Source organism: Biomphalaria glabrata, chromosome 6 (assembly GCF_947242115.1).
Source record: "Biomphalaria glabrata chromosome 6, xgBioGlab47.1, whole genome shotgun sequence".
Lineage (NCBI taxonomy): Eukaryota > Metazoa > Mollusca > Gastropoda > Planorbidae > Biomphalaria > Biomphalaria glabrata.
In genome coordinates this window covers 52,751,963-52,765,732 of record NC_074716.1, presented here as the reverse complement: position 1 = coordinate 52,765,732, position 13,770 = coordinate 52,751,963, and the positions used below count along the sequence as shown (strand labels likewise).

Sequence of the window (13,770 nt, the reverse complement as noted above, 5' to 3'; positions counted from 1 at the left end):
CAATCACGCAAGCATTGTCACCTTCTCACCTTCACTTTCATCTATCTCTTAGTCTATAGGACCTTTGGGGCACCACACATGATCGACTCTCACCGTTCTACCATATCTTTGTTAGGATGAGAATATATTTCCTTTGATATGTCCATTCTTTGACATTGTATTCCCATTGCTTCTTTTTTTGGCTGCCTCTCCTTCTTTTACCTGGTACTGTTCCCTGCAGAAAAGCCTTAACCATCTTGTAATATGGCCATACAATATTTGCTTGCGGTTTTCACATTTTTCAGAAGTTCCTCATAAATTCTGATTTTGGAATTTCTCATTTGTGAAGGGACTTTCTTATGTGCCTTACTAACAGCAAATAAAACTGAACCAGTCTTGTCCACACAGAACAACTTCTGAGTCCCAAACACTTTTCAAAACAAAATGAATGAAAATGTAAAGTTAGTTCGATAAAATGTACTAATTAGGACAGGCTGGGCTCGTCAACGTAGGTAGGATGGGTTTAGGCTTGGCTGACAGTCAACTTTCAGAAAAACCTATATACCAGAAAATTGAATGAAAAGGCGTCTACAAAAGAAACACTTACGGATCAAAGGTCACTCAGGATCTCCTATTTGAAATTTGAAACCAGCGTTTCGACCTGGGAAAGAGAAAAGTGATCTTCTTGATGTGGCGTTGTGGGTGGTGGGCATATGGCTTTTAAGAAAAGAGCAGTTTATAGCTGGGGTAAAAAGCCCAACATAGTCAGAGTTTGTTGCTCCCTAAAGTTTGACTTTTATCTGATTGGCTTTTTAAGGTAATTTTTTTTTTTCATTTTCGCCTCAGAAGCTAATGTTTTTGGGAAAAAATTTAGTAAATTAGTTGACAAACAAGTATTTGTAGACTGATAAAGGTCTAGGGTAAAAAGAAAGGGAAAATAAGACCATATCACTAATGATGAAATCTAAAACAGAATCACAATGTTGATCGGACCCCATGACTACCGTGGACAACAAACTTAGCAAGCTGAGATAGAGAGAGACTGAGAAAGAGAGAGAGAGAGAGAAAGAGAGAGAGAGACTGAGAAAGAGACTGAGAAAGAGAGAGAGAAAGAAAGAGAGAGAGACTGAGAAAGAGAGAGAGAGAGACTGAAAGAGAGAGAGAGACTGAGAAAGAGAGAGACTGAGAAAGAGAGAGAGAGAGACTGAGAGAGAGATGGTATATGGTTTAGTTAGACAAAAAACGAAAATGGATTCTGCCAATCACTTCGAATCAGAGAAAAACATTTGTGATATTTACATTTTCTTTGACCAAAGTTTCAAGTCAAATCCTATCTTGTTTAATGTTTACATTTTTTTAAGTTATACATTGCCTCTACATGTGCATTTTGTTCTAAATGAATAAAGACTTTTTACGACCAAATTGTGTGTCCCCCGATGGGCGCGACATCAGAATGTTAATCAAATCAAATGTTAAACTAGTTTCAATTACTTGCTAGATAGATCACGTCTGCAGCTTTATCATTGATCACTGTCTTCTGCTTTATTTTTTTTTTTCATTGCAGCTGTGAAAATCAAATTGACAAGAAAAGCGAGTAATGGTCACGTGTCATGGCGCGTCTCCAGGGACGCCAGGCCTCGTAATGCTATAATAATTTGACTGATCGCCACCGCGGCGTGCCGAGGGAGTCTACTCCTCAACGTGAGCGGTATCTCACAGACCAGCCTACTCAAAACTTAGAATTAACGGAATCTCAGTACAGAGATCTGTTTCCAACACGCAAGGAATTGTGAAAAGGTAAAACGAAACGAAGATGCAAGGGACGTAACTCTTCCATCGCTTAAAAAAAAAAAAGAGTTATTCGTCAATCTTTTTTTTTGTTTGTTTCTTTGTCCCCCTTTCGCATGCGACGCTGCAGTCAGGTTTAACAAATCCATTCAAGACAACTAGCTGAGTGGTCGAGTCTTGCATCGAAGGAGAAAAAAAAACACATTTATCAATGACGTCATTGTAAAAATATAAAGAATTTTTTTTTTAATGTGGATAAAGCTATAAATAAGTTTTGCTTGTGTTATTTTTATCTTCTGGATTTCCCGATAACCAACACAATGCCATCCGGATTATAATCAATTCTTAGATTATTGTGAGTTCGTGATTTCTTATTTTTGGATACATACAAATGGTTTTTTTTTCGGAATTTGTTCTTCACCATGTCATTAACTCTTTCTCTCCTAACTGACGATACCAACGTTGATTCCACCAGAATGTGGTAAATAATTACGTAGGGAAAGAGTTAAAATTAGGATTGTTCCTATGTTCACGTGAGAGGAACGCCATTTTTGTGTCGCCCAGGTTTCTCGGTTCACACGTTCCAAATGATATCCTCCAACATCACCCACCTCGCTCAGGATGTGTTTCCCCCGGGCTACAACTACACGCCCTTTGTGTTCAGCCCCAACGACACGCTGCAAGGGATCATCGCCAACGGAACACAGCATTTCCTTAGCAACGGGACCATCACCAAGTCGTCCCGCGCCCCGCCCAAGGTTCCGCCCATCTACCTGATCAGCTTCTACACCTACCCAGTTCTGCTGGTTGTCGGGCTCCTGTCCAACATTTTGGCCTACCTGGTCTTCACCCGAACTCATTTCAGGAAAGTGCCCTCTGTGCCTTATTTGGCCGCCATGGCGGTTGTCGACAGCGGCGCCCTGGTGACGGACTTTATTCAGAACGGGCTGGTGCAACATAAAATTAATATCATTGGCTTGGTAAGTAGCGCCCCTCTTGTCTTATGAAAAGAAGCTTGTTATCAAATAGTCATGTCATATTAATATCATTGGCTTGGTAAGTAGCCTCTCTGTTGTCTTATGTAAAGAAGCATGTTATCAAATAGTCATGTCATATTAGCTCTACATTAAGGAATGGTATAGGTTGCCTGAATCAGACAAGAAAACCAACGACTTAGCAGAGTTTAAGTTGATTAACATGCATGACTAGATTGACACATGAAATGAGTAGGACGTAATTATCTTTTTTTTTTTAATTTTGAAGTAACGTCTGTAATTGATAAGATAAGAAGATGAAATGTATCTTTGTTGTTGGCTGTCGTTGATGTGTAGCACCAAACTTCGGGTAGACAACTACACCGCTGTAGGCGTATTTTATCCTAACTAAAAAAAGCTTAATTAAAATAACTTGAATAACTTCATTGTTAACTATACGAAACATAACTTTTATTATAATACAGTCAAAAAGAATCAAGTCTATATGAGATAAAGTAAATGTACTCGACTTTAGCAGCAATATTTTTTTAACAAAATCTAACTCGCTACAATAACACACATTTTCAATCCCACGTTCTCGAGTCGTCTGTCCTAAGACCAAATGACGACAATGCCACCTATGCTGCATCATTCAGAACCAATCGCTAGCTTCTTCCTACCGTCACCATAGTAACACACACACTCCATAACAATCTTTCCACATCTGACACGTCTAAAGCTAAAAAAAAAACAAAAAGCAACATTTTGTTTTCCTAAATTTTCATTCGCTAACACAACACATTTTTTTTTGAGAACCTAAAATGTTAAAAGTATTCTCAGTCTGAGGGGTTAACAAACGTTTGCATACATCTTTAATAAACTAGGATCCCATGTTGCCAACGCAAGGCCCTACAAATAGCGGTCTTAATTTCTATAGCAAATTTGATTGGAAAAGCTAGACTTGGGACATCCCGAATTTATAATCTCAGCCTCAATGGGATTCGAACTCCTTCTCTCGGGTTGTGAGCCAAGCGCTTTACTTTCTAAGAATATAGAACATTTTTTTAAAAATAAGCTTGGAAACAAATATTTGCAAATAATGAATAACATCATCAACCATTAGCGTGTAACTCGAGGGGTTATTGTGCTGCCAAGGGAGAGAATCAATTTAGTTATTTTAACATGGTTTAAATGCTAATTCAGTTTGTGGGGGGAAAAAAAATCACATTTGAAACATTAAAGGGCATAGTTGAAGGCTTCTTACTATAGATTTGTTTCTACTGTCAATTGCTTAGACGTTTATCGCGATATGAAACCTTGACCAGAACGGATTTAATGTTCTTTGATTATGGGCAACAACTTTGTTGATTTATTGAATACACACGAGACTCATGGCGCGATGTAATTTGAATTTAATGATACGTCTATCGATTAGACCGTTTTGTTATAGTGTACAGTGAGTACCTAACTAGCGGCTAGAGGAAGAAATAGTCTGAATAAATGTACTACAGAAAATATGATTGCCACAGATGACGTCATAGCCTCACAAAATATAATGGCCACAGATGACATCTTAGCCTCACAAAATATAATGGCCACAGATGACGTCATAGCCTCACAAAATATAATGGCCACAGATGACATCTTAGCCTCACAAAATATAATGGCCACAGATGACGTCATAGCCTCACAAAATATAATTGCCACAGATGACGTCATAGCCTCACAAAATATAATTGCCACAAATGACGCCACGGCCTCACAAAATATAATGGCCACAGATGACGTCATAGCCTCACAAAATATAATTGCCACAGATGACGTCATAGCCTCACAAAATATTGCCACAAATGACGCAACGACCTCACAAAATATTGCCACAAATGACGTTATATAACCTGTACAAGAAATTGTGAACAATTTTAGTATACATTGAAACTCTATACAAACAAACTCGTCACCCACTTTAAACAATGGAAGTTGTATTACGTACTAGGTGAATACAATATTTCAGCGAGCTCTAAATGAACAGTAAATAATATAAAACCTGACAGTAAAACGTATATATGCTGCTCTCTATTCAACCATCATTTGAGGAAACATGCCCATGCTTAACAAAGCAAACAAACTACTGCATTTGCTCAATCGCACATCCAGATTATCCCCCAAAGAGTTTAATGAAATTATAAATGCCCAGCGGTCAGGGTGCAGGACAAAAATAAAAACTTGATTTACATCAAATATGGAAATTCGGCAGCGCTCGTGTCAAGTCGACCTAACTGGGAGGTACGTAACGTTTTATCCGATAGGCTGATCAAATTATTGACTTCCCAGGAGATGTAAATATAGCAAGACGCGTAGTTTATGTAAAGTGCACAGGCGATCTCTTGAAAGGCATAAAACTGAAGGTCAAAATCCGTAAGTTACATATAAACAGAACAATAGCTTTAGTGTAATAGCAATACACAAAAAGATACAAATATAAAAATATAAAAAGTAACAATTATTTTTCTATATATTTGGGCAAATACGTAAAAGAACTCTGTAGATGTCCATGTAGGCTACATTTAGAATGAGTTCGTTTGGACCGAGGGAGCATACACATGTTACGACTAAGATTACTTCCCGCCCACTATGGCGGCCTCTTACAGTGTCTTGACATCTAATTTGATGTGCACTCATGTTGCAGCAATATTTACTTTGTGCTTCGCCAGACCTCTCTAATGCAATGTTCGATTCCGATTGGACATCTATTGTTAAAATAGACCAAGATTTGCTTTTCCAAACAGAAATAATCTTCTTGATCTAAATATAGATATTGCTTTGTTGCTACAGAGAAATAACTTATAGTAGACGATTACCCATAAGAATTAATTAACAGATGCTTCATGTTGATATCTTATCTTATAAAATACAGACGTTACTTTAAAAAAAAAATATATTACTAGTCTTGTCTAGTCTAGTCATGCATGTTAACCAATTACTTACATCCTGCCAAGTCACTGGTTTTCCTGGCAAACTCAGGCAACCCATTCCATGCTACAATAGCACTAGGGAAGAAGGAGCATTTGTACAAATTTGTCCAAGCATATGGAATAAGAAATGTGATAGTAGACATTGAAAGCCTTAATTTTATTAGGTCACATCCTGTCAAGTATTTTTCACAAAACCTCCACACACAAAAAAATGACGTATTATAAACATATAAACACAGATATAAGGGCAACAGACCCTGTTAATATTGGAGATTGAACAGGGCGGGGGGGGGAGGATTAAATAATCTAGGTTTAGTAGCCAATGACTATAATCAAATCATATATCGTGATTTATATCATAATATCACATGAGAGTAAAATCTTCACCTGTATTGAGTCCCCAGATAAATAATGTTTGTCATTTATTCTCTCCCCCCTCCACCTTTTTTTTTTCTTACATTGTGAACTTTTATGTGAACACACCAACACCTTCAGATTTTTAGAAAACCACTGCCGTTTAATATTAGCACTCACTCCTGAATATATAAGTGACACCTGCCCACTAGCATTAGTGGGTATACGGATAAAACGTCAAAGCCCCCCACCCCCCTTTTAAGTGAAAGCACTATGGCTAGGCTAATATTATTTTTTATCTAAACACATTTCTGTGTTGCGCCTCAGAAATCGAGGTTTGGAAACAAATTAAACGTACATGAAACTTTTGTAGAACTCTCGCTTCTATTGAGTAACATTGCATCAATTATTTTGAATCAATCATAACTGTTGAATATTGCGTAGGCTACTCTCGTCTCCTATCTTACCTTTTGACAAGAGTCCCATTCGCGCTTTGATATTAGCGAGGTTAAAAAAAAAAGCTGCGCGATTGGGAATTCGAGCTCGAGCCTCTATGATGCAAGGCTGACATGTTTTGCCACTGAGCTGGTCAAATACTTATTAAATTAAAACGTTTTATTAGTCTATTGTTTTGTTAATTTTTTTTTAATGAACGACCTAATTCTTTACATTATTGTCACAGGTTGCTCTATGCTGATTTAGTAAATTGTTCATATAAAACAAAATTAATTAAACACAACTAATGGGTTAATTTTTTGATTGATTCATTTGTTGTCATTGACAATGAATAATTGTGCAAAGCTTCAACTATATCCGAGAAACGGAAATTAGAGATATAACGTGTAAACGATTTTGACCAGACAGACAGACAGAGTGACTTGATATAAGCTGGTTAAAAAATTGCGAAATGTCAAATTGAATATTATATAATGTCAACTTCATTAGTATTTAATGTCAGCCCTAATATTTTTCAAATGTCTCAAGATCTATCCAGAAACACAGACATCATATCACATCTACATACTTTAATTTCTTAGACAAATGTATACGATTGGTCAAACACAATGTGAAATTATTAAATTCAAAGTCTAATACGCTGAACAAAAAAAATGCATTGGTTCTTCGACTTACGCCAGACACTCATTGGGTTTCACAATGAGTTCAAGTTTAGTTTTCTCTTTTAAACAATATTGAGAAGAAATTTAATCTTTAAAAAATCTAACTCAAAGCTCATTTTGGCATTATTCGTTTCTTTGGGGGAATAGAAAATAGCAATAATATTGGAATAGCATGAAATATTGTCAGGGTTATCACTCTTTGTTTATCGGAAACAGAATTACTTATTTTTATGGCGTCTCGTCACATCACTAAAACGATATTTATGATTCATAAAAGCTTTTGGCATTATAAATATTTGACATTAAAAATCAACTTTGTGTTGTTGTTTTTTTTATTATGTCTAGGAATTACATTAAATCTTTTATTACAACACCTCTATTCAAGTCAGAACTTCATGGAATTTGGAAACTGTAAGGAGAAGTGGGCGGAGGAATCTGGACTCCGATTTCAAAAACGGCTGTAACGAAACTTAACAGTTGATGTGTATCGATGAGAAACAATTACTAGATCGTGGGCCCCATGGGGAAAACTCTAGTTTGACCGTTTTTATAAGTTTTCAAAATAAAAAAATTGTAACTTAGGCGACAGAACTAGACCCTACATCGGTTTTGACTATCGCGTTCTTAAAAAGGACTATCGCTTTCGGGAATTTCCGAATATAAGGCATTATTGATTCAAGAGTTCAATAAATAATGTTCAAGAAACATTTTTGCTCATCATCTTCTAAGTCTTAATATTTAAAGGTCTATCATTGGAATATTATAGCATGTAGTAGATGTAGGCATTCGATTAGTCAGGATTTTTCCTTGGGGGTTAGGGGAGAATGGGGCTGTTGTTGTTTTTATAAATCTAACATTCATCAGTTATTAAAGGGAAACTCCGATGGTTTTTCAAATTTGAGTTGTTGACATATTTAAATTCTGCGTAAAAAGTTGTAATAGTAAACATTTTACCATTTTTTTTATTTAAATGCTTAGATACATCTAAAAAAAAAACGGTGTTCTATGATATTTTGTTTTTATGTTAGGCATACGTCACTTCACTCAACAATACTGAAAGGGAAATTGGATTTGACCAATCGTATCGCTTCATTCTTACAGTAGCTGTTAGGCTGTAAGTCTTAGTGACGGCCTAGTCAAGCGCTATGGTACACTTATATATAGATAGATAGATTTAAAAGCATTAGGACAATCAACTCAAGAAAAATAGTAACATTTTCATCTAAGCCCCTCCCTGTCCCAAGAAGTAAATAGATCGCAGGTCTGACTGGTCAGTGTAAGGCTAGTCTAGACTACGTGTAGTCAGTCATGACAAGACAACCAAGCGATAGTGTTGTTGTGTGTTGAGTGGTCAGGCGAGAAGATACACACTGCCGTGGTTAGTCAAGCATGTAAATCACGCATTTTTTTCTTGGCTAACAAGATCTAGATCTAACTGCATAGACGAAGAAATATTTCTTTTACGAGAATGTAAACGTTACTGTATGGTTTTCCGTTATACAGCAAGTCAATAGATTAAATTAATAGGAATGTGTGACGTCACATAGAAACCCGGTGAAAGTCTGACCGTTTTGGATGCGCATGAAAATTACTTCAGAAAAATATCAATTACTGAGTTATTATTGCAAATAAAAACAAAATAATAATATATTCATTATCTGTAAATCAAAACATTATATCAAAAATTGTCAAAAACCATCGGAGTTTCCCTTTAAGAGAAACACAATTTAAAAAAGTGACAAGGCTTGGTCAGCCGTACTTTACCGATAACTGAGTTGTTTATTGAATTTAAAGTTGCTTTAAGTTTTTTTGACAGATTAACTTCGCTATATTTTTACGTAAATGTAAAATACATTACATCTAGATATAGAAGCACCGGTAGATCTATATCTAGACCTTATAAGCTCTAAAGGACGTAATCATCTTCTTTTTTGAAGTAACGTCTGTATTATATAAGATAAGATAAGATAAAGCAGCAGTTTAATCTAGATTCTAGCTCAACATGTCTATACACTGAAAGTGCCACTAGATACTAAAACAATGACAATTATATAAAGTAGCTCTGTCCTTTTGAATAGAGACATAGGTTCCTCTAGCTGATGATGCAATAGTACCAGGTCGATACCGGGCTTGAACTAAATTTAAAAAAAAAAATTTAATTTTAAGTGGTACAAATCAGGTATAGTCTTTTAAACAAAAATAATTGTTTTTTTTTCTTTATTGTTTTTATACTTTTGAAGTATTTTTTTTTAAGCATGGGACGCAGCCTAATATGTGTATCTGCATATGTCGTCAAAGTCTAAAATAGTAATGTTAGCGGGCCAGGATTTAAGTTGACTCTACATCTTGACCACTTTTAACATTGTTTTGACTTCACATCTGGACCACTCTTACATTTCTTTCAACTCCACATCTGGACCACTCTTAACATTGTTTTGACTCCACATCTGGACCACTCTTACATTTCTTTCAACTCCACATCTGGACCACGCTTAACATTGTTTTGACTCCACATCGGGAACACGCTTAACATTGTTTTGACTCCACATCTGGACCACTCTTAACAGTTGTATTTTGTTCTGTTCTCTCCCCAGTCGGGCATGTGCCAGTACGTGACCTACTTCAACTTCGTGTTCATCTTCCTGGGCATATGGTACCCCGTGGCGTTGTGTGTGGAGAAGTTCATAGGCGTCTACTGCCCGCTGAGGAAGGCAACCCTCTGCACGCCTTTCAGAGCCAAAGTGGTTGTCATTGGTAAGATCACAAACTGTGTGGGGGGTGACATAGAAATCAGTGGCGAAGTAAGGGGCACTGACTCCAGTATGTCCCACTTTGAAGATTTTTTTTTCCTTATTATTGATTTTTTTTAAATTTTTTTTTTGTACATGTTTCGGATGTTCCTTCAGAATTGAAGAGTATTTACATCCTAGCTCTCCAGCTGAATGGAAGAGAATGGCGGTTTACAGATTTCGGGATGACTGAAAACGACAGTCCAGAGCGCATGCCACATTACGTGGATAATACAAAAGCATATTATCTAATTATGTTTTGTGTTTCGATATCTTCTTATTTTAAAGGTGCCTCTGGGATTCCTGCGGTTCTTCGTCATGGTGTCCGGCAGCTTCGTCCAGTACTTCTAAAATACAGACGTTACTTCAAAAAAAAAAAAAAAAAAAAAAGATGATTACGTCCTATTTTGTGATGTCCCCCCCCCCCCCCATACCAATGTTGTCACACTTTAATCCTGGGTCACTCTCAAGTGACATGTAGTTAGGACTGGTGGTGGGTGAAGGGGGGGGGGTGATTGTCGCTTGGGTCACTGGCTTTGACCACGAGGTCAAAAATTGTCAACCAAATCAATTTTTTACTTCCCTTGAATGTCATCAAGTTTTCTCTAAGTTGATACACTTTCACAAGAATGACGTCAGGATAATCTTATAAATTACAGACGTTCTTTCTTAATAGAAGATAATTACGTCGTACGCGTATCCATTCCTTCTAGGCGTATCTCTATAAGTAATGATGCTGTTTTTACTTGTCTGTTGATTGACATTATCTCTCCACATGTCCGCACACTCCAGCAATGCATTCATTGGGCATTCAAAACATTGTGTCTGCTATTCAAACTGCAAGCGGAATGCTGGGAGATGTTGCTGGATTTGAACCCCGGTCTATCAAGTCGAAGGAGGCGCGGTGGCTGAGTGTTAAAGCGCTTGGCATCCGAACTGGGGGTCCCGGGTTCTAATTCTGGTGAAGACTGGAATTTTTTCTTTGTTGGTTTATTCTTCGGCTCATCCATTCCAACGTTAGCCATATCTAAGATCTTGAAACATAGAATTGAGTCTAATGTCTTTGTTATTTCATTCACGTCTTGTTCATTGTATCTCCAGGTATGGCCATCATGGCGGGCACCTGCTACTATTACGTCATCTACATGACCGGCCCCATCACCATGAACAACAAGACCGTCATCTGCAGGGAGTGGCGGGAGCTTCGCTTCGACTTCTACATCCTGATGAAGCTGGACGTGGTCTTCGTCAGCGTCCTCCCCACCTTCGTACTCCTCTTGCTGGTCAGCCTCATCTGTTTCCGGGGGTACGAGTACTACAGGATATCCTCGGCCGTGGAGCTGTCCGGCAGGGCCGGTCCCACCCGCAGCGCCTCCAGCCGCGGCTCCGTGCGGGTGACCAATGTGATATTCCCAGTGGTGTTCATTATGCTTATTTTAAAGGTGCCTCTGGGATTCCTGCGGTTCTTCGTCATGGTGTCCGGCAGCTTCGTCCAGTACGCTCCGGAGCTTCAGCCGGTCTTTCTGTACGTGTCGAGGTTCGAGTGGGCCATCAAGCTGCACGTGTACCTCATCTTCTCGCCCAACTTCCGGCGGAGGACCTTGTCTTACATCTCCAGCATCGCCTTCATCCGGTCCAAGCTGACCGGCAGGTACGACCGGAGCTCTTCCGAGGAGCCGGAAGAGGGAGTGCCGAGGATACAGCTGGCCGAGAGGATAGAGCAAGGGGCGAACACTCGGGCGTGCCTTATGTCTTCGGACGTTTGACCAGTGACCTTGACCTTTGTGGGAATTAGGCAAAACTTTGCTTTGGCTGTGCTGAGCAGCTTCGACTACATTAGGCTGTGCTACAACGCCGAGACGCCCTCCAGCTGTGCTACGCCACTTCGACGTCATTCATCTGTTTAATACGGCTGCTATGTCCTTAATCTTTGTTGAAAAGTTAAGACCTCCTGAATTGACGGCCTCGTGAAGATGTCGTAATCGTTTAGTGAATCGCCAGGACAATCTCAAACCAACTTCAATGGATATTGAATGTCAAGTAATGACCTGCTGCGTCCAGTGAGCCCACGTCTACCTTTATCATTAATAGCTCTCGAAATGGGTTCGTAGTTTGTTCAGTTCACAAGCTACAACCCAAGCTACAACACAAGCTACAAAACATTTTGATGCCTCAATGGAGAGAGTGTGTGTACAGATGTGTGCTTGAGTGTAAACTTCCTTTCAATGGCTGAGACATGTACACTATTGTGAAAGTGTACTCTTAGTGGAAAACACTATACCTGATGAAAGTGTACTCTTAGTGGAAAACACTACACCTGATGATAGTTCGTACTGAGAATATTTTCTGCTGTTGTATATTATTTTTGATGTTCATATATACATATATGTATATTTAAACATTTTATTTATCATATTTTTTTCTTGTTATTAATTTCATGTATTTTATAACACTACGTACTTAAAAACAACTAAGATTGTCAAGATATGGGCCCCTAGCAATAGACGTCTGCTAAGTGATATCCTGTGTAACTGGTTCCTCCACTAACTCATTTTCAGTCTCCCACGATCACATAGGTAAAAAAAAAACAAGCCCAAATACTGACCAATACTATACCATAGATCTAGCTGCCATGACGCTATAGAATCTACCTTTTTTGTACATAAATTTTATTTCTGTTCCTAAATTTTTATGTTTCTAACTACGCCACAGTCACTAAATAAGCGCTACATTAAAAATCTTAAATGTACGCGCTAAGTATTCAATCTAACTCATAACAATACATACACACAATAAAAATAACATAACACACAAGTACATACTCAGCAGACAAGTCAATGTAACAAACAAGCTAACCAAAAGTGGCTGGAAATCTTAAGTTTCAAATTTTAAATCTCAGTTTTTAAGCTGAATACATTAACCAGTGTCTCCCAAACAGTGTTCCGCGGAAGCCTAGTGTTCCTCGAGGCCTGAATAAGTGTTCCTCGAACTATAGGAATAATTAACTTGAAGGCCACCACGTGAATTAATCATTAATCTATCTAAAAAAAAAATAAGCAAAGTGTTCCGCTAAATACTCTGAATGTGTGAAGTGTTCGGTTAAGATGAAAGTTTGAGAACCACTGAATTCACAATAAGACAAAGTATTTGAAATGACTTGTCCATAGAGTTTCAGCTTAAGTCATTACTTCTATCATAAGCTAGTAAATACTTGTCACGAAATCTTGCCCACTAGGATTCAACGATAGATTGAGGCGCAGCGACCTATTCTCAAGTCCATCATCCAGATTTGCTCACGAAAATTGAAAGAGTAACCAAAAACCAAAATCGCAAAATTTAAAATCTATATTCTGGATAAAAATTACTGTGAACGAAGGCAATAAAATAATTTAAAATCTCAAAAAAAAAAAAAACTGACGAGGTCATACAGTGAGCTGCGAATCTTCATCAGAAAATAAACAAATCTGAAGCGGCCATGTTGTCAGAGCTAAATCTGGACATTGAAACAAAAACAACTAAGAAGCCTGTCTGAAAGTTGTTGGTTCAAGAATCTGGTAAAATAATAATACAAAAAAAAAGAAAAAAAAATATTTGTAAAAAATTTACATTTTCTTGACGCGTGCTGCATGCATCAGTGAAACTTGAAAGCTAAAAATAAAACTTCAGTTGCCAGGTAGGCTTGTATTTGAGTTGAGTAAAAAAAAAAATAAACAATTTAGACTTGTACTGTAAGAATCAAGCAACAAAGATGAATGAATAGATAGATAGATAGGCTAAAGATAGATAGATAGTA

General features: G+C 37.7%; 1 protein-coding gene across 3 annotated transcripts in view; it reads left to right on the top strand.

Annotated features, from left to right (window-relative positions):
* The window catches only part of LOC106072300 (uncharacterized), a 207,340-nt gene extending 193,950 nt beyond the window's left edge, over positions 1-13,390 (top strand). For all 3 annotated transcript variants that reach the window (XM_056034206.1, XM_056034204.1, XM_056034205.1), the window contains 3 exons: positions 1,544-2,747; positions 9,783-9,942; positions 11,079-13,390. In XM_056034206.1, coding sequence (XP_055890181.1) covers positions 2,355-2,747; positions 9,783-9,942; positions 11,079-11,743 — 1,218 coding nt within the window. In that variant the 5' untranslated portion in view covers positions 1,544-2,354 and the 3' untranslated portion in view covers positions 11,744-13,390. The remainder of the gene's footprint in view (positions 1-1,543; positions 2,748-9,782; positions 9,943-11,078) is intronic.
* Positions 13,391-13,770: the final 380 nt, after the last annotated feature.